This window comes from Ictalurus furcatus, chromosome 18, assembly GCF_023375685.1.
Source record: "Ictalurus furcatus strain D&B chromosome 18, Billie_1.0, whole genome shotgun sequence".
NCBI lineage: Eukaryota > Metazoa > Chordata > Actinopteri > Siluriformes > Ictaluridae > Ictalurus > Ictalurus furcatus.
In genome coordinates this window covers 16163843-16189013 of record NC_071272.1, presented here as the reverse complement: position 1 = coordinate 16189013, position 25171 = coordinate 16163843, and the positions used below count along the sequence as shown (strand labels likewise).

Here is a 25171-nt window from a genome sequence, read left to right as displayed (position 1 = left end):
CAAACCTCTCAGAGCCAGAGAGCTGATCAAGGATCACTTCTCGCCACCCCTGGAAAAGGATCCTAGATGAGCACTCTTACCCGAGGGGAAAAAAAAAATTTAGAAAAGGAAGCAAAAAGCAAAGCATGCTGGGATCACTCACACATGGCCGTACCAAACTGAGAATGTCTGCTCGAAGCCGCCATCGTAGCCTGGCTCCCATGAGACGTTGGCTGAGGTCGTCGAGACCGAAACGTGGATGTTTTTGGGGGCGTGAGGGCTTGTGCCTGCAGGGAGTGAACACTGTGTTAAAACAGACTCCTGAAAACAGACACTCTGACACTAACACTAACACTGATGATGGGTTACGAGACTTCGTTCTTGACTTGCTTGACGACACTGAGAATTTCCGTCAGAAGATTAATTGATTAACCGGATTTTTTTAGTTTTGCAAATAAAAACTTCAGACTATAACTTTACATAAACACAACTGTCTGTCCAATTTATATTTATATATTATGTAGATGCACATAAAAGCACTGATAATTACACTACAGTCCTAGATTATCAGCGCTACCACTGTTTATCACCACGTCTACGTTGCGAGTGAGGAGCAACGCGGCCTCGTTACTAGTAGATCACTTACAGATGACTCCCATTATAATAAACCACAGAATTTACTCCGCAAGCACACAAATACAGCATATAATAACAATAAACTTGACTTAAACTAAACCTTTTAAGCAATTCGCACCAATTTCCCCAACCCCTTGCATACACTGCAGTTTGTGCTTGTGCATCACTGTCGTGCTTCCGTGCTACACAAGCTCCACTTTGCAAAGTTTGCAGGTCATAGACATATAAATTTATATGTCCCAAGTCCTCTAAGGCAGGGGTGCATTTTATATTAAAATGCTGCGAAGATTTAATATAAAATGCCCCCCTGCCTTAGAGGATTTGGGTCGCACATTTTTTTCCACTGTCACTTAACGATTACGCCTCGGTCTGATAGTGACTGAGGTCATGTTGGCTGTAAAAGGTAACACTGAGATAAACAGTAAACTGAAAAAATATTTTGTTGACTCTGGGTATTTTGCTAACGCTAGTGGCATTGCATTACGTGCAATGCCGGGAAATGGCTTATACTTCCGGTTGTTACGGAATGAGACTAGAAGCAGAAGCAATCGCAGATCAAAGTCTTTATTCGCCAACTGAAGTTAATAAACAAGAAACGCGGTCTAGACTGGAATAGATAATCGAGGTTTAAACATGAAACTGGATGCGAGGCTTGGAACAGAAACAGGACACAAAAACACGACCGCTTAGCATACTTAAATGTCTTCACCTTTACATTCACTTATTCAGTTAATACTGCGCAAAGTGCACAGCAACACGAGGGCTTTAAATAACAAGCATAATTATGCCTGAACATAGACAGCTGGGACCAATAATGACACACCCTCGAACATCAACCAATGCCTGAACAGGAAGAGAACAGAACCAAAACAAAGGCACGTGTCCATAGGAAATAGTTCTCATTCTGTGATCTCGTGCACGCTCGCGCTCTGCAGCCATCTGTGCACATCGACGCTGCAGCGCCACCTGCCAGCGAGATCGTGACAATGGTTAGCAAAAAACCCCTGCTAGTGTTCCATTTGAGATGATACTTCCCTTCTAAAATGTATACAAAAGTATTCAATGTATACAAAATGTATTCAAGTGCATAGTGTATAGTAAGTCATTTGGGACACAACATTTTTCGGAACAGAATTACCGCCCTGTGCCGTTCTCACACAAATTAATCAAGAATATGATTTGTTGACAACGATTTTCAGAATCGATTATTAGCAATTTTATCGATTAGATGTTGCAGCTCTACTTAAACATGTACAAAAAGAGAACTGAAGACATACACAAAGTGATTCAATTATGCTGTTATCTCTTAGCTGAGATTAGAAGGCTTTTCATACAAACAGCAACTTTTAGAATCACTTACAAATAATGTGCCTTAAAAGGCAATTAAATATAATGCTTTGTACAGGAACATGCACCTGGTGGATTTTCTGGAAAAAAAGACAAGCTGGTCCAGGGAGCTGGTGTTAAACTCCTGCAAATTACCAGGGTAAATGCTGCCAGGCATGCTATTCAGAGTTCCCATCACAGTGCCCTATCTATTTGCATTCACAAGCAGCGTGAAAGCTCATTGTACCACCAACAAGACCACTGGGCAGCAGAGTGAAAGCAAGGCTGCTGCCCATGAAACAACAACCCCAGCTCTGTGTAGTGCTCCCTTGCAGCCAAAATAAAGGTCTCACAAATCAAATTAGACTGTGTGCCTTCTTGTATATACTTTCAGCTGAAGTAAACACTTACTCATCTGTAATATTCAAATGAAAACGCTGTGCACCGCTGACCTGGCAAATTACACTTGCCAGGCGCTACAGTTTACAGACTGAACTTTTGGCTCATTAAACCATGTGGATACAGCAATCCTGCCTTTAAAATAAGTGAATCAAAATCAGTCTGCACCCTACATGAACTTAATCATCACACAGGAAATGCAATGTTAGCCCACAGTGGTGCATCATTTGCTTGAGTCACTAGCTGTGCTTGCTCATACCGATTACGAGGAGGCGCGTGCTGGCAGTGATGCTCGTGGCAACATTGGAAGCGACACACTCCCACTCCCCATGGTCCTCCTTGCTGAGAGATTTGAACTGTAAGCTGCCTCTTGGTAGGACGTTGTGCTTGCCCCTGCTGGGCTTCCCTACCTTTGCCAGAGAGAGAGATCAAGAAAGAGAGACAGAGAGAAAAGAAGAATGCAAGAAAGAAAAGTTAAGAAGAAGAAGAAGAAGAAGAAGAAGAATAAGAAGAAGAATACGAAAAAGAAGAAGAACAGACACAGTTCCAACACACAGAATGAGTTACAATGCCATTTTGAGAGACAGGAACATAAAAGGTCTAAATTGCTCTACCTGACAGTACATATAAAAAGTACAACAATATGCTGAGACAACATTCTGAGATGACATTCTGACTGAAGTGACTTTTCGAATAATGTTACCTTCCTCCATGTTATGCTGGGGAATGGGTCTCCTTCTGCCTCACAGGGGATGACTAGCTCTCTTCCTGCCTCCTGTCTGTACTCTCCTCCTGGAACCACCAGAAACTTAGGTGGATCCTACACATGACAGGGAGTGAATCAGAGCAAAATCTGATGTTTGGAATGCATATACAGTCATGTGAAAAAATAAGTAGACCCCATGGAATTTTTTTTTTTTTTTTTTTTTTTTTTACACATTTGGACAAGCAAATATTTGATCCTCTTTGAAACAGTGTCTATTAATGAAGGTGATACACTGTAATTTCCCAATTCAAATTAACAAAAAAAAAACCCAACAGATGGAAAACGTACTTACTTTTCTATTTATCTACTACTATCTACTACTACTACTTACTTTTCTATTTATCACACCTTCAAATACATAAAATTAGAATCAGGTGTTCAAGATTGGGTGACAGTGATCAGAACCTTTCTTATTTAAAAGTCTCATATCTAGTGTCTGGTGTTTCCTTTGTTACTGAGGTGTGTGGTGTCTGACGAATTCTATAAGTCCCTCAGAAAAAAGGTTGTGGATGCCTATGAGTCTGGCAAGGGATTTAAAAAGATGTCCAAATTATTGGACATAATAATAATACATCATTCCACTGTAAGGAAAATCATCTACAAATGACACAGATTTCAAACGACTGCCAATTTGTTCAGGACTGGCCGTCCCAGCGAATTCAGCCCAAGAGCAGACCATCTGATGTAAAAAGAAGTCTCCATGAACCCCAAAATTTCATCACAGGTTCTGGTAGTAAGTCTTGCTTCCAACTGTTGGTGTCAAAGTGCATGCTTCTACAATCAGAAAAAGACTGCACAAATTTGACCTGCATGGGAGGTGTGCCAGGAAAAAGCCTTTGTTGTCTAAAAAGAACATTAAAACAAGACTACAGTTTGTCAGTGAGCATATAGGCAAAGACCAGACCTTTTGGAATAATGTGCTCTGGACAGACAAATCAAAGATAGAGTTGTTTGGCCACAGTAACAGCAGACATGCTGGGGCAGACTAAAGACAGCTTTTCAGGAGAAGCACCTCATACCAACTGTGAAGGACGGTGGTGGAAATGTTATGGTTTGGGGTTGCTTCACTGCCTCAGGGATTGGACAGCTTGCATTCATTGATTCAACTATGAATTCTGCATCATATCAAAGAGTGATTGAAGATAATGTGAGGCTATCTGTCGAAAGTTGAAGTTGAACTGAAAGTGGACTTTTCAACAGGATAATGATCCTAATTACACTAGCAAATCCACCAAGGAATGGCTCAAAAAGAAGAAATGCAGGGTTATGGAATGGCCTAGTCAAAGCCCAGATTTGAATCCCATTGAAATGTTGTGGGGGATTTGAAACGGGCAATACATGCAAGAAAACCCTCAAATATCTTGCAACAGAAAGAATTTTGCATGGAAGAGTGGTAAAAAAAATCCAGCAAGCCGATGTCAGAGACTGGTGGACAATTATACAAAACACCTAAATGAAGTTATTTCTGCTAAAGGGAGCAAGACTAGCTTTTGAGGCCACTGATATTTCTGTTGAATAAATGATTTAAATATTTCCTATTGGTTTTTGATATATTTCCTTTTGGTTTTGTTCAAGTATATTAACTTTATTAATAGGCACTGTTTCAAATGTTTGCTTGTCCAAATATGTAAAAAAAAAACAACAACAAAAAAAAAAATAATTTCCATGGGGTGTACTTATTTTTTCACACGACTGTATGTATAGGGCTGCACTGAAATATCGGGTAATGGCGCAAGAGACACCAACCAAGTAATGACACAGTGATGGCAATTGGTTAAGGACATGGGGGATACAAATCAGGTAATAACATGGGGTGAAAAGCAGGTATTACTGTTGTGTCAATCAGGTAACAACATGGGGACACAGATGAGGTAATGATACAGGGGGTGTGTGTGTGTGGGAGGCGGGGGGGGGGGTGGTTGGAGTGAATGGTGCGGAGTGGGTACTAGTACAGGATGTATATCATGTGATCAGGGACGCAGATTGAGTAATGACAAAGGTATGCAGATTAAGCAATGACTCAGGGATGCAGATTAGATAATGACACAAGGATGCACGTTGAGAAATAAAGCAGGGATGCAGATGGAGGAATGACACAGAGACACAGATCAAATAATGACGCAAGAATGCAGATTGGGTAATGACACAGGGGCACAGATGACATCCACAGTGTAGATTAGATAACGACAAAGAAAGTGCGAAGCTCTGGTACTATATGCGCCTGTATTGTGTGTGAATAGCCATAGGTACATATGTGAGTACCTTTAGCACCAGGGGGGCGGGAGGGGACTGTCCCATGGTACCCAGGGCGTTGTAAGGCACGCAGGCGTAGGTGCCAAGAGAGTCCTCTGTCACCTCGGCCACTCGAATGCTCCCATCCTCCATTTGGCTCCAGCCAGGGTACTGAAACAGGAAGTACAATGCCATTACTTCAATTACATGAAGGAGGAACAAAATTATTAACAGTTCATAAATGAATAAGTGTTCCCATTTCAAGGATACAATAATAATATTCACATTCTCTGAATCAGCAGTGAATCATCAACCTTTGAGAACATGATGCACGAGATCAGTTCTAAACTCTGAGTCAGTTCCACCTCACACAGTGTTCTTGAAAATCTTCCAATTATTCCTAATGCCTAGTTCTACAATGTAGGGCTTATGTGAAACAGAAAGCATAAAAAAAAGTGTATGAGCAGGAGACAGGTTCTGACTAACCTTCTCTATCCGGAGAGGCAGACCATCTTTTTTCCACTTCACTGAAGTGACAGGTGGATTGGCATCCACCGGGCAGCGGATGTACCCCGGCAGTCCGATGGCCACATAAATGACGGGTGGCATGTTCACCACACGGGCAGGGTCTGCCAAACACACATGCAGGGACAGCAAGAAAGTGATAAAGAGAAAGACATTTGGTTTAGTAACGGGAGAAAGTTGGATGCCAGCAGTCATTAGGCACATCTGGTACCTTTAGGACACAGTAACTAAGATGAATGATTAGGCAAGACACAATCTCTAATGGTGAGTTATCTGCTGTTGCAAGAGACATTAATTATGCGGGACAATTAATCAATATTGCAGGACCAAGAGGGCAGTTATACTGAATATTGGCACAACTGTGATTTGGACATAGGTAATCATAGATGTGCCGATATTCAGTATAACTACATGCTTGCCAGTGTGATACTGCTTTTATACAACAGTTCTATAAACCAGAAATTAATATTGAGTAAGTGGCAGGTATACACACAGTGAAATGTCCCAGTGTGGTTATAGGAAACATATATAGCCACTCAAATTAGGGGACCAGAACTGCTTGCAGTAAAATGGTAAACAGAAACGTGTAAATGCAGAGAAGTACAATCAAAATCCTTTAACTGTGGGCAGTTTTCTAAAATAGGTTTCATTTATATAATGCCTTTTTCAATCATAAGAAACCTTCGCAAAAATCCGACAGCAAGAAATCACCACACACAAAATCACCCTTCATTTAGAAGGAAATAAGATGAATTGCATAGTTAGTCAAAATACACTGAAAGGTAGGATAAAGAGAGAATGGTACTAGTATAAAGAAATTATTCCATACGTTGTACATGAATATGGCCAGGTAAAGGTTTAAGTGCTCATTAGCGCAATTGCTGAGTTAAATCTGTATGATTTGTAAATTCTGAGCTGGTCATTCAGCCCAAATTCCCATTGCTAAAAATCAGATATTTATTTTTTTAGTTTTTGAAAAAGTTTTTTTTAAATTATTTTTATTTTTTTAAGTTTTAAAGTCCCTGTGAAATAAAAATGTAAGTTTTCATTTCTATTTTTCTGCATGCAATATCCCAATGTCAAGAAGTGCTTCAAACACAATGATAAATAAAAACACATGAAATCCAATTTATCTGGTCAACCTGACTGGTAAGTCCAGAGGTCTGGACATTTTCATCAGTCATTTTAAATATGATTGGAAAAAGACAAATTTCATGTTGTATTGCCATACAAACTGCAGATTTTTTTTGTTGTTCAAAGCAGATATGCCAAAAATAAAATAAAAACGGACTAAAGCTCAATGGCTTGGCATGGCCAATGTAGACCAAATTGAAATTAAAAAATTCTCATTTAATATAATTTTTTTTCCAGTGTAAAAATCTGTGCTACATTTATTATGGAGAAAATAAAATCTAAATTGGGCTACATTTATCCGCAGTGTAACTATGGTTATACCCCATGAAATTCAGTTTGTGTATCACTGCCTTTCAGTTCACACCTCCCAATCACAGCCTAGTGCAGCTCTCCGGTGTGAATACTTTGAAGAAATCCACTGATCCATCTTTATTCTTGGCAAAGTGCCTAGCTCTATTCTTAGCAGATGTGGAAGGACGGGGGGTGGAAAGTGAAGAGAAGGAGAAGCCAGCACGAGCAGCGCGTAGGGAGAAAAAAAAGAGAGGAGAGGAATGAGAAGTTGAGAAGCACTGAATACAAGTGTGGGCTAAATGTAGAACGGAGTGTGGAGTGCAGTGCTGCCAGTCGTCTATTGGGGTCGCCAGCAGCCACGCTGCTACTGCTGCCAAGTGTCTGCAGGTGACGTCACTGCAGAGAAGAGGGTTTCCACATAGGATGATGTCACCTTATCCACATCTCCCCCTCCTGTCTCTTTCTCTCCTTCCCTCTCCACATGTGCAGGGTGTCCACACTAAGTGCTGGTGGCTGGTACCGGTTTGGGGCGGTCGGTCTGGGCTGATGTAGAGAAGACCGGACACCCCAGAGGAGAGATGGATAGGGAGATAGAGAAAAACCTGGGCTCATCATTAAAGTGCTGCCGGCTGCAGCACACATCTCCATTTTCTCAAAGTCACATCTCCACTAAAAAGACCTCCAGATGCCTTCACCAGCTGTTTAGCCTTTCAACCAGGGGGATATATTGTGTAACGATAAACAAATCTATGCTATTGGATTTCCGATTAGCTTTTTATGCAGGATTCAGGGAGGTTGAGCGCTGGGTAGAGTGTGCTCTCCCTCTCTCTCATTCTCAGCCTTAGCTCAGCTAAACTATGATGTAATCCCTTTTCCCTCTCTCTCTCTTTCCAAACCAACACAAGCCAATCTCACACTGGAGCCTGAAGGAGTTCAAAATGTCTGTTGCCATGGATACCACAGTCACCACCAATAGCATGTTGCCTCTGGACAGTTCCAGTGCTCGCTTGTCCGACTAGTCACCAAACCATCTCCCCAAAAGCTTTAGGAACAAAAGCTTCCTGCAGCAATTGACCACATCACGCAATTCCTCTACACATGTCCATCAGTGTTGAGCACATGAGCCATGGCTGACTGGTCTTCTGGCTTACGGACTCAAGGTCACTGTTTCAATTCAAGCCCGGACTCCAGGGACGAAAGAGTCATTCCAATCTGCAGGCTGCAAATAGAAAGTGGTGGGCTGAAGCAAAGAGGCCAGTATGGGGACAATGACAGGGCTAACCTCTGAGCAGCTGCTACACAGTCTACATAAGAGCTAATCAAGAGGCGGCCTGAAAAAAATGTCTCAAATGACCCAACAAGCCAATTAATATAATAAGTAACAAAAAAAAAAAAACTCTGAACATTCAGCATATGAAATTCATAGTGTATTTGTTATAGGCCTCACTGACATGCCATAAATATGCAAAATGGTTTTGTAGGCTGGTTTATATTTGTCAGCACTTTCTAACAACCAGTTAATGTTATGCCACAGGATAGATGACTTCTTCAGGACAAACCACTTCACACATTCCTTTTTCTCTGTAATATGATACGCTGCTTTTTTTTGTCTTATACAAGAGAAAATTCTGTTCATATCTGCTATAACATGAATGATAACAGGAATATTTCCACAACACTGAACGTAAGTATAAATGGACAAAAAGCACAACATGTCATTCTTTAATTAATTTTAAAAAATCACTGTTTGCAAATTGCTGGGGTATAAGAGAAATTAATCACTGGTACTGTTATAGGATAGTAATAAACTTCAAGGTGGTAGCAGTACCTCTGCTTTTCATGCCAAATAATACCCAGTCAATGATAATTTTCCTTTAATAGCAGATCCTGTTGGGTTTTATTCCATCTTATAGACATTATATCACAGCACCTTTTATAATGCCACAGTATTTTATTTTCTTATTTTTTTAATCAATCATTTTCCCAGTGTGCATATATATATATATATATATATATATATCTCACTTACACATTCTCATGGGGTCAGTGTTTAAGGACAGCTTTGGTTCTTTGTGCATTTGTGAATAAAAATATGATTAATTGTTTGGCAGGCAGTAGAGGTGACCATACCATACTGTTAACACTTGTAGCTTAGCTAACTACAACTATACGACTTCGTAGAGGTTTGCTTGTGGCTGAATATAAATGTATATAACAAAGATGAGTGTAAGCAGGATGGGTGATGCAACTCACATTGCACTGTCAGGTATGCTGATGCAGTGGGGGGCCGACCAAGGCTATTACTGGGGCTGCAAGTGTATTTCCCAGCATCCTCGGGCTTCACCTGGGCAATGATGAGGGAGCCATCGATCAGAATGCTCACTCTGCGCTTCAGATCACTGGAGAACGAGAGGAAAAAAGACTCAGTTTCCATTACTATCCGGCAAATAAAAAGTAAACTCATGTAAATAAAAAAAAATGCTTAGACTTAAAAGGAATCATTACTTATTTTAAAAAGTTTATATAGTGAAAACTCTCTTGTTTCAAACCACAGTAACCACAATCTCTTGATCAAATGGTTTAAAGTAATGGTTTTGCAATGTTTTATATTTATACCAGTGTGCTGTTGAATTCTCTAATCTGACTGATCAGGAGGTGCTGGTTAACTTTCTTTAACAGCAGCTCTGACAGTAGCTCCGTCGCTGTAATTCAAGTCACAGGTTTATATTAATGTGCTCGTTCCAATATGTTATCATTTCTATAATAACAGCTAACACAGGGACTTCTACGGCAAACACGATTTCAAAAAAACATGTCATTGTAGAAATGGTGAAGTTTTCTGTGAGATGTTTATTTAACATTTTTGGAACAGGTCAGTGGCTTTGTAACAGTCAGACGTAAAGCTGACCACTATAAGTAGTTTTTCAGCACCAACAAGCTGCAGGTTTTTTTTACTTCAGCAGAGTCTGGTGAGGGAATGACGCTATAATATAAGTGATAACAGGGCCTGACTTGTTTCACAGATGCTGCACAACAATGGTAAATGGTCTGCACTTATATAGCACTTTTTTTAACCTTAGCAGTTCTACAAAGCGCTTTACACTGGTTCTCATTCACCCATTCACACACACACACTCGCACACCAATGGTAGCAGAGCTGCCATGCAAGGCGCTAGCCTGCCATCGGGAGCAACTTGGGGTTCAGTGTCTTGCCCAAGAATGTGGAGTCATGGGGGCTGGGAATCGAACCGCCAACCCTACGATTAACCCGCTCTACCACCTGAGCCACAGCTGCCACAATAAATGTAGCTATAAATGGATAAAATGTACAATGTTTCAATTCTTAAATATGACATGCTGTTATAGAAAAATAATCGGCTTAATCACACCAAACAACTGTTGATTAATTTCCTGTAACAGCATGCCCTGTGTTTTATTCCTTACATAGCTTTTTGGTACATTTCCCAAAAATTTTTTTTTGGAGACAGGACCTAGTGTGTGGAACAGTACTAAATTGTACTTAGCTATAGTGCATCTGGAAAGTATTCACAGTGCTTCACTTTTTCCACATTTTGTTATGTTACACCCTTATTCCAAAATGGATTCATTTCTGTCACGATTCCCCCTTGAAGCAGTGTGCTCTAAGCGCAAATGCGCGAGCACCTGCTTTTCCGCTGTCGACCGTAGTGACACTGGGACACGTGTGTTTTGTTTATGTTTGTCATGTCTCCTCCCTGTTCCGTCATTGGCTGGGAATTCACGTGGGTCTGTATTGCTCCCAGCTGATAGCAGTTTACACGCTAATCATGTCCGCATATATACCGCGCGCTTCCCAGCACACAACGCGGAAGATTAAGAAGTCGTAAATAGTAAGTGTTTAGCGTTAGTTTAGTTCGCGTCATAGTCATAGTCATAGTCATAAGTTAGTGCTGGATTCTCCGCTTCCAGTCCCTCGTTCTAGTTCGTGTCTTGTTTTGGTTATCGACCTAGATTCCTGCCTAGCCCCGTGTATGCCTGTTTGCCAATCGCCTGACCTCTTGCATGTTTAAGGATTACGTTTTGGATCACGTTTTGGATTTGTCTGCCTGCCTGTCTCTTTAAATAAACAACTGTTATCCTGCACTTGCATCCGCCTTATCTCTGCTTCGTCACGATGTGTGACAGAATCTTCCGCCCTAACATGGATGCAGCAGGAGGACTAGAGAGAGGGCACGCCACAGCAACCAGGAAAATCGTAGGACAATACCGCATCGGGGAACGCTCGGATTACTGGCCGCATTTTTCATCCGTGCAATTTCCCCAAAGGTACGCCATTGAATTGCCGCCAGAGACAGCGGGATTGGGGAGCTACCCGCTGGAGTTTCTCTTCAGCTGCCAGGAGTATTTCTGCAGCTTGGCGGTTCCCAAGCCTACTAAGAGAGAGTGGATCGGGTTCCTGGTGTCCAGGTTTTGCGGCCCGGCCCGTGACTGGGCGGAGCAGCTGGTGAGTGCTGGGTCGCCAGCCCTCCATGATGTCACTCAGTTTACAGAGCTGTTTATGGAGGAGTTTTCACAGCCTGGACAACTTCGTGGTCTTGATTTACTGGGGTGGAGAGTCAATGGACAGCCCCAGGTGGACCCCCCATTCAACCTCTATTATGAGGAGATGGACAGGGCAGTAACTGGCGATCCACTTCAGTTTCCAGCCAACACGGGGGCGAAATCCCCGAAATGTATGACCGAGGGCTGCGGGAGAGAGACTCAGCTTCAATGTCCCACTTGCAGGAAGCTGGGCCTCCAGGAAGCTTTCTTCTGCTCTCAGGAATGCTTCAAGAGCAGCTGGCGGGAACATAAGAAACTCCACCGGAGAGCCCGTGCAGAGACCCAGCCCGGGACCGACAGGGTGACCTCAGAGCTCGAACCTGAGCCCCACGAGGTGGGCTCGCCCGCCGAGCTCCAACAAAAGGTCCAAGTCCAAGTCAAGTCTCACGTCCCTGAGATCCAAGTCAAGTCTCACGTCCCTGAGATCCAAGTCAAGTCTCACGTCCCTGAGATCCAGGTCCAGCCTCCAGTCCCTGAGATCCAGGTCCAGCCTCCAGTTCCTGAGCTCCAAGTCAAGCCTCCAGTCCCTGAGATCCAAGCCAAGCCTCCAGTCCCTGAGATCCGAGCCAAGCCTCCAGTCCCTGAGCTCCAGGTCCAGCCTCCAGTCCCTGAGCCCCAGGTCCAGCCTCCAGTCCCTGAGCTCCAGGTCCAGCTTCCAATCCCTGAGCTCCAGGTCCAGCCTCCAGTCAGGAAGGTCCAGGTTAAGTCTCACGTCCCTGAGGTCCAAGCCAAGCCTCCAGGCTCTGATGCCCAAGCCAAGCCTCCAGGCTCTGACGCCCAAGCCAAGCCTCCAGGCTCTGAGGCCCAAGCTCTGCTAATATCTCAGCCTAAGGACCAAGTGCTGCTCACGCCCAAGTCTACCGACCCGGTCGCCCCAGTTCAACCCACTGACACGCCCAGCCAAGTTCTGCTCACTCCCCAGTTTGCCGACACGCCCAGCCAAGCTCTGCTCACGCCCCAATCTGCCGACACACCCAGCCAAGCTCTGCTCACGCCCCAGTCTGCCGACACGCCCAGCCAAGCTCTGCTCACGCCCCAGTCTGCCGACACGCACCGCCAAACTCTGCTCATGCCCCAGTCTGCCGACACGCACCGCCAAGCTCTGCTCACGCCACAGTCTGCCAACATGCCCAGCCAAGCTCTGCTCACGCCACAGTCTGCCAACACGCCCAGCCAAGCTCTGCTCAATTCCCAGTCTGCCGACACGCACCACCAAGCTCTGCTCACGCCCCAGTCTGCCGACACGCACCGCCAAGCTCTGCTCACGCCACAGTCTGCCGACACGCCCAGCCAAGCTCTGCTCACGCCCCCGTCTGCCGACACGCCCAGCCAAGCTCTGCTCACGCCCCCGTCTGCCGACACGCCCAGCCAAGCTCTGCTCACGCCCCAGTCTGCCGACACGCACCGCCAAGCTCTGCTCACGCCCCAGTCTGCCGACACGCACCGCCAAGCTCTGCTCACGCCCAAGTCTGCCGACACGCACCGCCAAGCTCTGCTCACGCCCCAGTCTGCCGACACGCACCGCCAAGCTCTGCTCACGCCCCAGTCTGCTGACACGCACCGCCAAGCTCTGCTCACGCCCCAGTCTGCCGACACGCACCGCCAAGCTCTGCTCACGCCACAGTCTGCCGACACGCACAGCCAAGTTCTGCTCACGCCACAGTCCGCTGACACGCACAGCCAAGCTCTGCTCACGCCCCAGTCCGCCGACACGGCCAGCCAAGCTCCGCCCATGCCCAAGGTTCACGTAGTGACCTCAGAGCCTCAGTCTCCCTGTTCAGCTGTGGACGTCGCTCAGCCTCCCTGTTCAGCTGTGGACGTCGCTCAGCCTCCCTGTTCAGCTGTGGACGTCGCTCAGCCCGCCTGTTCAGCTGTGGACGTCGCTCAGCCCGCCTGTTCAGCTGAGGTCGTCGCTCAGCCCGCCTGTTCAGCTGAGGTCGTCGCTCAGCCCGCCTGTTCAGCTGAGGTCGTCGCTCAGCCCGCCTGTTCAGCTGAGGTCGTCGCTCAGCCCGCCTGTTCAGCTGAGGTCGTCGCTCAGCCCCCCTGCTCCATGGCAAATAGTGTTCCCCCCTTCTGCTTCGAGGAGACCCACGCTCCTCTCCCTGGCTGCACGGAGACCCACGCTCCTCTCCCTGGCCGCACGGAGACCCACGCTCCTCTCCCTGGCCTTACAGGGGACTTCGCTCTGCCTCCCAGTTCAGCTGGGGACGTCACTCCGCTTTCATGCTCCGACGAGGACGTCGCCCTGCTTCCTTGCTCCGCCAAGTACAGTGCTCTGTTTCCCTGCTCCGCCGAGGACGTCGCTCTGCCTTCATGTTCCAACGAGGACGTCGCTCTGCCTTCCTGCTCCGCCGAGTACAGTGCTCTGTTTCCCTGCTCCGCCGAGTACAGTGCTCTGTTTCCCTGCTCCGCCGAGGACGTCGCTCTGCCTTCCTGCTCCGCCGAGGACGTCGCTCTGCCTTCATGTTCCGACGAGGACGTCGCCCTGCTTCCCTGCTCCGCCAAGTACAGTGCTCTGTTTCCCTGCTCCGCCGAGTACAGTGCTCTGATTCCCTGCTCCGCCGAGGACGTCGCTCTGCCCTCATGCCCAGCTGAGGTCGTCGCTCTGCCCTCATGCCCAGCTGAGGTCGTCGCCCAGCCTCCCTGTCCGGCTGAGGTCATCGCTCTGCTTCCCTACGCCGCCAAGAACACCGTGCAGTTTCATGTCTCTGCTTGGGACATTCAGCCCAGGGGGCCGGGGCCGCCAATGAAGTGGGATGACTCATGGCACTCCGGGAGGAGTGCCCTTGGGGGGGGGGGTTCTGTCACGATTCCCCCTTGAAGCAGTGTGCTCTAAGCGCAAATGCGCGAGCACCTGCTTTTCCGCTGTCAACCGTAGTGACATTAGGACACGTGTGTTTTGTTTATGTTTGTCATGTCTCCTCCCTGTTCCTCCCTGGGTCTGTATTGCTCCCAGCTGATAGCAGTTTACACGCTAATCATGTCCGCATATATACCGCACGCTTCCCAGCACACAACGCGGAAGATTAAGAAGTCGTAAATAGTAAGTGTTTAGCGTTAGTTTAGTTCGCGTCATAGTCATAGTCATAGTCATAAGTTAGTGCTGGATTCTCCGCTTCCAGTCCCTCATTCTAGTTCGTGTCTTGTTTTGGTTATCGACCTAGATTCCTGCCTAGCCCCGTGTATGCCTGTTTGCCAATCGCCTGACCTCTTGCATGTTTAAGGATTACGTTTTGGATCACGTTTTGGATTTGTCTGCCTGCCTGTCTCTGTAAATAAACAACTGTTATCCTGCACTTGCATCCGCCTTATCTCTGCTTCGTCACGATGTGTGACAATTTCATTATTTTCCTTGAAATTCTACAAACAATACCCCATAATGACAACGTGAAAGAATTTTGTTTGAAATCTTTGCAAATTCATTAAAAATAAAAAATAAAAAAAGGACATGTACATAAGTATTCACAGCCTTTACCATGACACTCAAAATTGAGCTCAGGTGCATCCTGTTTCCACTGATCATCCTTGAGATGTATCTACAACTTGATTGGAGTCCACCTGTGGTAAATTCAGTTGATTGGACATGATTTGGAAAGGCAAACACCTGTCTATATAAGGTCCCACATTTAACAATGCATTTCAGAGCACAAACCAAGCCAAGAAGTCCAAGGAATTGTCTTTAGACCTCCAAGACAGGATTGTATCGAGGCACAGATCTGGGGAAGGGTACAGAAACATTTCTGCAGCATTGAAGGTCCCAATGAGCACAGTGGCCCCCATCATCCGTAAATGGAAGAAGTTTGGAACCACCAGGACTCTTCCTAGAGCTGGCCGCCCGGCCAAACTGAGCAATCGGCGGAGAAGGGCTTTAGTCAGGGAGGTGACCAAAAACCCAATGGTCACTCTGACAGAGCTCCAGCGTGTCTCTGTGGAGAGAGGAGAAACTTCCAGAAGAACAACCATCTCTGCAGCACTCCACCAATCAGGTTTGTATGGTAGAGTGGCCAGACGGAAGCCACTCCTCAGTAAAAGGCACATGACAGCCCACCTGGAGTTTGCCAAAAAGGCACCTGAAGGACTCTCAGACTGAGACCAAGTCAAAGATTGAACACTTTGGCCTGAATGGCAAGTGTCATGTCTGAAGGAAACCAGGCACCAGTCATCACGTGGCCAATACCATCCCTACAGTGAAGCATGGTGGTGGCAGCATCATGCTGTGAGGATGTTTTTCAGCGGCAGGAAGTGGGAGACTAGTCAGGCTCAAGGGAAAGATGAATGCAGCAATGTACAGAGACATCCTTGATGAAAACCTGCTCCAGAGCGCTCTGGACCTCAGACTGGGGCAAAGGTTCATCTTCCAACAGGGCAACAACCCTAAGCACACAGCCAAGATAACAAAGGAGTGGCTACAGGACAACTCTGTGAATGTCCTTGAGTGGCCCAGCCAGAGCCCAGACTTGAACCCGATTGAACATCTCTGGAGAGATCTGAAAATGGCTGTGCACCGACGCTCCCCATCCAACCTGATGGAGCTTGAGAGGTCCTGCAAAGAAGAATGGGAGAAACTGCCCAAAAATAGGTGTGCTGAGCTTGTAGCATCATACTCAAAAAGACTTGAGGCTGTAATTGGTGCCAAGGGTGTTTCAACAAAGTATTGAGCAAAGGCTGTGAATACTTATGTACATGTGCTTTTTTTGGTTTTTATTTTTAATAAATTTGCAAAGATTTCAAACAAACTTCTTTCGTGTTGTCATTATGGGGTATTGTTTGTAGAATTTTGAGGAAAATAATGAATTTAATCCAATTTGGCATAAGGCTGTAACATAACAAAATGTGGAAAAAGTGAAGGGCTGTGAATACTTTCCAGATGCACTGTATATATACACACAGGTCTGGAAAATTAAGACACCACTGCAATTTTTCCTTAAATCAGCTCCTCCACTTGTATGGCAGCCATTCCATTCCAGTGTCTGTTGAGACACAGACACACTGCATTCTACTGAATGAGGTACTGATTAGGTGATCACCTGAAACAAATCTTATTTAATGAGGAAAAGTATAAAAACCTCTACTGTGGTCATCACTATCCTCTTGCAATAGAACCAGAAAGACAGTGCTAGTAGTACCTCAAGAGTAATTGGAATAAAAAAATTGATATTGCCCACGCCAAAATAATTGAAAAGGAAAGTTTTAGGGTTAGAAAAGAAGGGTTCAATTCTGGCTTTAATGGCACTGCAACCCTGCCATGCACATTAGCCAATGTGAGAAAGGCCTTTAGTTGCTTAGAATTTACTCTGGGTTCCTTTGTGACCTCGTGGTCTATTAAAATCTGATGATGCCAATTTAGAAACACTCCTATTTCAAATCCAGCTGAGGATATACTGAGAGGAGTTCTGGGAAATCCAAAACAGTGCAGCTTTATTCATGCCTCAGCTTTCTGTCACTTTCCCTAACTGTGCTTTCAGCAGAGCAAAAAAAAGTGCCATAAAATCCTTTTTCTATGAAGTGTACAGGTCATGCATGAGGGAGTTTAGGATAGTTCAATGCCACACTACTTATACGGAGTGCTAGTGAAGCACATGATGACACGAGCTCCATTCCATCAGGGGAGCAAGAAGGGAGCAAGAACAGAGGATGTCTGAGTGCAGCCTGAGCGATCTCATGCTCAGACGGCGATCAGACTGGTCAATAAAGATCAGCCTGGAACATAAATGAGCTCAGACTGGTATCACACCTGGAACACTCAACACTGGGGCTCGTAAATCTGAGTGAGCTCAGACTGAGATCAAACCTGGATCAGTGCTTAGGTGACCTTTAAGTCTGTTTTAATAGCAAAATGACTATGACTCAGAATAGAAATTCTAATTTAAAGCATTGGCGTGAGTCTTAGATTAGCAGTACGTATGTTTTATTAGAACAACTACGAATAGACATCAATACACAATTTTTTTTATGTTTGCAATTTTCTTCATGTATTTTTTGATGGACAGATGAATACAAGTTTGATTTCCAAACCTTCTCAAGATGTGAAGTTCAAAAGACGTTGCACAAGCTAATGGGTAAACTAATGACACATAGTGAAGTGGAAGACCTAAACTCTCTGTATCTACTGAGCAATTCTTAAAGTTAATTTCCTTGAGCATTATTAAGAAGTCCAGCGCAATGTACTTGCTCAGCATCTGGCAAACCCAGTGCTCGGACTGTGAGAAGCCAGCTTATGAGATATAGCGTTGTAGGAGTGTGTTGCAGCTAAAAAGCCATTTTTTTGTGTAATGGCAAAATAGAAAAGATAGCATATACTTTATGTGTAACAAAAAGTACTACCAACTATCACTTATTATAGACATAATGTCATAGATCCTTAATTAATATAAACCTCTGAACTACTGTCAGAGCTGCTGTTATTGAAAATTAAATCAACACCTTCTGAACAATCAGATCTGAGAATTCAACACTGCTGTGGTATAAATGCATATACCTACTGCATCTAAAGATTTTGAGTTATTGTTCTGGATCTTTGGAAAACTGACTGATTAATCAATTTTGAAATAAGAACCATATGTAGATATATCCATCTATTTATCTATTTTCCATACTGCTTTTTAAAAATCTATTTTTCCATACTCGGTCCATGGTGTCCTCCGCCTTGTCCTCCAATATCCGTGAAGCCTATCACACACACACACATTCACACACCCAATCACGCACAACGGACAATCTGGAAATGCCAATCAGTCTACAATGCATGTCTTTGGACTGGGGGAGGAAACGCGGTTAGAACATGCACACAGGGCAGAGACGGATTTCGAACTCCCAACCCCAGAGGCGCGAGGCAAGCATGCTAACCACTAAACACCTGTAGATATATCAGTTAAATTAATTACACTTGTACCAGTGAAAACCTACTAGTTATACCGCCCTGATGAATATAATATGGTATAAATGGATACCTTTTCTCCTTTTTTTTGCCTGAAAAAACTACTACCAGATAGTCTTTAATAAACCATGCAGATTAAATAACAGCTGACATTGAAGTGTTCAGTAGAGTACTGTCTGGACTATTATAAACATAAATCCACCATTTTAGAGACAGAAATAAATGTGCGAGGAATGTTAGAGTGTTGTATGGTCTTGAAGCAAGTACCAGATACACGGATGCATGTGTACAATGTAATGATGATCCAGAAAGACACTCAAGCAGTACAACGCCACCATCCATGCTTCAGTTGTTTGTGTGTGTCATGGTGCTACTTAATAGTGGTAACTTTTGACTTTCCAAATAACATGCAACTAAGACTTTATGTTGGAAGTCTAACATAATTCTTACTATAAGATGTAATGTATATGTGTGATGGCCTGGGAAAACCCATTGGATGCCATTATGGCTGAATGATATGGCAAATATAAGAAAACAAATATATTCACAAAAACAATGCTGAAACTGTTTTTTTTTTCAAGCATTTTCCTGCAGTGGTAAAAAAAAAACAAGGTCAGTCTGCCTAAAGATGCTTAAAACCTCAGACTGAATGTCACACTTTGATCAAGTTGTTGGATATCTACTGTACGGACGTGCTGTAGCAAAACAAACATGTCTAGTCAATTCAGTAAATCAGATACTGGCTGTCAAAAAGTCCTCAATGCTCTTGCACCACAGTCACAATTAAGTCTTTAAATGTAATTTTCTCCTTTTTCACTTTTGAGGTAATCAAAATTTAAAATGCTTGAACTTTACTTATGGTTGGGATATGTGTAGTTTTAGAATGATACATAATAGACCTGAAATGTCAGTTTCACCATGTGAAGGGTTTTCCCAGGCTGTCACTGCTATTAAAACAGATGACAATGGCAATAAAAAGCTTTCTAACGTCCACCATAAATGTAGTTGATCAGCCAAGACATGTTTGGTGTTTCCTTTAGTTTTGTTCGTGTTCCACGACGCTAATGTAGCTAACATATAGTGGAAGTCTGTCTCACCCAAAATTATTTTTCAGAAATGTCTGCTCGAACATAGATATGCTAGTCTCATAGTTACATAGTTACATTTTACATGATGCCCGCTAGACCCAGCCTCCCAATGTTCCCCAAAGGTCAAAGCTATGAAATGATAATTCAGTTCTACTTTAAAAGTAAATTTGTAAAGATGAACTTGCTGCTGTTTTACAAAATATTTTATTCATACTAATGATTAAATAGGCTAATTATATTGTTTGGGGGGGAGCATATGGGCAACAATTTATTGAAATATTTTGGATGAGATAGAATTTTATTACTAGCTACATTTTACTGCTAGCTTCTAGCCAAGTTAAAGAAATAAACATCAGACATCCAACAGGTCTTGGCTGATTGACTAAATTTGGAACAGGCTTTGTAAATGCGGTTAGATAATGCGTAGCACATATTAATGCTGCCAGTACTCCTGAAGCTGGAATGAGGATGATCATAGAGTACAGAGCGTGAACTCTCCACGCAGCACAGCACAACAGCAGTGAGATGTGATACAGTAATGAACCCGATCATAACTTTACTTCTTGAAGAAGACATTATCTTCCTCCCAGAACCAGGTGTACGTCATGTTGCCAGGATACGCCTCGGCCTGACAGGTGAAGAATGCATCCTGGGATATGTTCACGGTGATGTTGTCTGGAGGGGAGACGATAAATGGAGGTCCTGCAAGCCAAAATGAGAAACAGAATAAAAGGTTTACTAAAGATTTGTTCCAGTTCTTCCAGGGATGGAATTGTGGAACGCTATCATGCTGATATGTTATGAGCTGCAAGAGTCATTCGATCAAAGCATCAAGGTTCAAGTTACAATACTACACACAACAGGTATGTTGTTCTTTTCAGTCAAGAACCAGGCGAATAAAGATAAGTTTACAATGTCAATACATGAGACTGGTGATTTATACTGTAAGCCTTCTCTCCTGTGAGAACAATATGACCCCATCAGCTATGAGCATAATATGTAGAAGCATCTGGGACAAGCAGATTAAGTGACCAAGCTGTTAGTTTTTTTTATTCACAGCTGTCCAGTGAACATGTAAGTTCAGTGCCTCCTGCACTAACAGAAAAACTCCCAGCAAACCATGCACATCCAGATTTTTTTTTTCTGTTAATTACTGTCTCCACTGGAAGCCCATTAGAAGTAGAACTAGATCTTAGATACTGATTAAATTGTCTATTATAATGGCCAATTACAGTGACAGCTACAGATACTTTATGTTCACATAATTAAATTCAAAACATGAAAAAAAAATCAACAACAAAAATAAACATTTGTCATATGATCACATGTCAGGCGAACATCTGGGTATGTAGGTCAATTCACTCATTTCATGTTTAAACCATAGCCATCTGGACATAGTTTTATTATAGAAGAGAAAGGTGTACACTTTATTAAAGACGTCAACCTGAGAACATGATGTCGTCTCAAAAGGGCTTTTAGAAATGGATATGGATAATAAAAAGCCTCACAGACATTTGATTTCAATATCATTAGCCAAGGTGTTGTGTGTCCCCTGTGTGTGTGTGGTTTAGTGCTCAACCCAATTTACCTTTTGTAAACTTATTTAAAGCCCCACATCCTCCCTTCTGTTAACAATATACTGTGTGTACATATATATTTATATATATATATATATATATATATATATATATATATATATATATATATATATGTGTGTATGTGTGTGTGTATATATATATATATATATATATATATATATATATATATATATATATATATACACATAATATATACATACACTCAGAGAGAGAGAGAGAGAGAGAGCGAGATAGCGTTTACTAGGGTATGCAAACAAGCAGAAACTCCATCCAAAAAGTCTTCAACTGCCCACGCCTGCTTGCACAAACACAAACATATGAACTCATGCCACACACACATACGCACACAGTGCATTAAACCAACACAATATAATATAATAATGGTAACCCAAGCAACCCCTTTCACTTCAAAAGCATTACAGTCACCTCCAGTTCGATCTAGCACCCGCTGTGTGCATCTTTCTTTTCATTCACCCTTATGTAAACACTGAATTGGTTATGTAAGCCAGAGAGTGAAGGAGTCTCCGCTCTCAGACATCTCTCCAGTTGAACTCTTTCTCGGCTTAATGTGCGTAATGTGCTTAGCTATGTCTATCTCGTCTGCTCTGTGTGTGCGCTGGAATCCTACACGAAAATGGCTGGCTAATTACTGCACCTCATTGCCAACTTCCTCGGTGGTCCTTTCTATAGATTACCACTGAGTTTTTATTATTAAGCATACCTGCATTTGCTTAGTTCTTGAATATAATTTGTCATGTGCCTTTTGTTTATTTCCAGTATCCAGTTAGTAGTCTGTTACTGATTGTTTTCGCCTGTTTTATGTTTGATTCTTATTTCCGCTGATCTTCATGAAGTCTTGCCAGTTAGGTTTTTCTGAGCCGTGATTTCCATGTTCTCATTTTCATTCCCTTTTGACCCTTATCAGTGTGTTTGACCTATTAAGATAGATATGCCTCTGATTACCTTGTCTGCATGGGCTCTGAGCCCCATTTCGATCTCCGGCTATAATTCTTATATAGCCCATAATGAAGAACATGCTGGGTTTATGCACTTACAGAAGAGCATAGCAGAAGTCACAGAAGACTACTATTTTGCAGTTCGCTCACTGTGAAGGTAGTCCATCCGTTTTCCATATCGTTTATTCAACAGTACAAAGGGTTACGGGGGAGCCTGGAGCCTATCCCAGGGAACTTGGGGCACAAAGCAGGGGACCAAGCCATTGCAGGTTAAAATTGCACACACACATTCATATACCCATTCATGCACTATGGAAAATTTGGAAATACCAATCTGCCTACAGCACATGTCTTTGGACTAGGGGAGGAAAACAGAGTACCCGGAGGAAACCCCCGAAGCACGGGGAGAACATGCATACTCCATGCATACAGGACGGAGGCGGGATTCGAACCCGTAACGTGCGAGGCAAACGTGCTGACCACTAAGCCACGTGCTACTTCATCAAGACGTGTTAGAAAACGTTCATAGAGCTAAATCCAGCATGTCTAAATCTCTAACAAAATAAAAAGGTTCTCCCTATGGTCATCCTTTGGCGAAAATCGGTGAAAACACACAGAGAGCGGCTTCTTTGGTCATCACGTACTGTATGATGGCTCATCTTATTGGTTGCTGTTTGAAAAAGGCAGCATTAACTGCTTCAAAGTTAAATATGAGTGAACTTTGAGGACAGCGCCAGGGCATCAAATCAATATGGAACCAATGGCTTCACAGGGCAAAAAGATTTTGCCATTGATCATCTGTAGCAGTTACTGAGTGTGAAGTGTGAGACTCCAGAGAGGAAGCCCCCAGCATGTGGCTCTTCCACTGGAGTTTCAACATCAGCAGTTCCAGAAAGATTTTTGGAAGGTACACTACTATTAGCTTGTCACTGCAGTAACATTAAAAATCCAGAGGTTCATTAACATTGTTAGCATTATTAAATCAGAATTGATTGGCCAAACACTACTATAGAGTATTTCTATGTAGTTCTTTGTAGGGGAGTACTTGCAGTCTTAATAAAGAAGTTTAAAATAATCTATATCTAATATTCATATCTCTAGGGCTAAATCTAAATCATACCACTTTTTTGAGTGGAGCAGATCAATGTGTGTGGAAATCATGTGGGCAGAGACACATACACCACTGCTAATTCCCCACACTGAGCTTCAGGGGACATCCTCTAAACTTTACAGCGTATTCTCCAGGCTGTGCTGACTCAGTGGTTAAGAATCCGAGCAAGTGATCAGACGAATGTAGGTTCAGATAACAGGACTAAAAAGCAAAAAAGCTTTTTTTGTTTTCTTGAGCTTGAACTGCATCATGCCTTGATTGTAACACTCTCTGGATAAAAAGCTTATACTAAATTAAAATGTACATAAATTCATTCAAGATAAAGATGTAGCAGATACTACTCATGACTAACAATTCAATATTCTCTGCACATATTTACCCTGAATCCTTGCCATTTACTGGTATACCTACCATAGACACCCCTTGTAGGTACTCACTAAGACAGTGGTTCTCAAACTTTTCCGCGTGAGGCCACCCTTGTGTAGGGTGCATCCATTTGTGGCCCCCTAGAGTTGTCAAATTTTTGCAAGTAGATTTTTTTTCATACTAGGCTCTCCTGTATTAACTTTCTCAGCAAAGAGACTACATCCTCTATCTAAAAACGTATCCATTTAAAATAGTCTTAGGTTTGATCAGCGTGTCGCTAATAGTACACTAGTATATCAGTGGATGTCTCTGTTTGGTGTGTGTCTTAGTATGCTGTGTATTAATTTATTAATATTTCTCATTTTTATGTACATCATAGTTCAAAGGTTGACAAGCCCGTCTTACCGACATACAGGTAAAATAATTTTTTTACAAAAATGTTCTAGAATTTCTATGTGGCCCCCCGGTGCCATCTGACGGCCCCCAGTTTGAGAACCACTGCACTAAGAGATTTCTTTCTTGATGGCTATGGCTGTGGCATTTTTACTGACAGATGGTATTTAGATATTCAGTCAAGCTCCTACACACCCACGTGCTTAGACAACAATCTGAGGTCAATCTGAGGTCGCTACCTTGGACGAGTAGGCGTGTGGTGTGGATGGCCTCTCCCTGCACGCTGTAGGCCCTGCACGTGTATGCTCCTCTGTCCTGCCGGCTGATGGACAACACCTTCAGACTGCCATCGCTCACCTGTTGAAACAGAGCACACATCATCAGGATGGACATGCAAACTTGTTAGTGTATAAACTTCAATCAACACACTCTGAATATATCTTACCACTTGTGATTGCTACAACCATACTTCTATGTAAACTTGTTGGTTAATGCCAACCTTAATTATAAGGGTCTAATAATTCTGCAAAGACTTTCAACATTCCAACATCCCAAAAGAACCCATGTCACACCCCTCTTCATCTCCCACCACTGGCTTTCTGTAGCTGCCCGTATCAAATTCAAGGCCTTGATGCTCACGTACAAGACCTTGTCTGGAACAGCACCCCCTACCTCAACACTCTCCTTGAGGCTTACGATCCCTCACGCCTTCTCAGCGTGGCTCAAGGTCCCTTTCCAGAACCTTCAAACTAACTGTCCCTCAGTGGTGGAATGAACTTCCAACCTCAATCCGGACAGCGGAATCTGTCACTATCTTCAAAAAACAGCTAAAAACCCACCACTTCCGTGAACACCTAACTAACCCCTAAAATGCCAACCCCCACATTATTTAAAAAAAACAAAAAAAACAAAA

At 43.4% G+C, this 25171-nt stretch overlaps 1 protein-coding gene across 1 annotated transcript in view; it reads right to left on the bottom strand.

Annotated features, from left to right (window-relative positions):
- Positions 1 to 25171, bottom strand: part of igsf9bb (immunoglobulin superfamily, member 9Bb) — a 138445-nt gene that overhangs the window by 35770 nt on the left and 77504 nt on the right. The window contains exons 5-12 of the mRNA XM_053648209.1: positions 24498 to 24615; positions 20395 to 20536; positions 9542 to 9687; positions 5825 to 5967; positions 5369 to 5509; positions 3044 to 3160; positions 2600 to 2750; positions 143 to 266 (exon numbers count right to left, since the gene is read on the bottom strand). Of these exons, the coding sequence (XP_053504184.1) occupies positions 143 to 266; positions 2600 to 2750; positions 3044 to 3160; positions 5369 to 5509; positions 5825 to 5967; positions 9542 to 9687; positions 20395 to 20536; positions 24498 to 24615 (1082 nt within the window). The remainder of the gene's footprint in view (positions 1 to 142; positions 267 to 2599; positions 2751 to 3043; positions 3161 to 5368; positions 5510 to 5824; positions 5968 to 9541; positions 9688 to 20394; positions 20537 to 24497; positions 24616 to 25171) is intronic.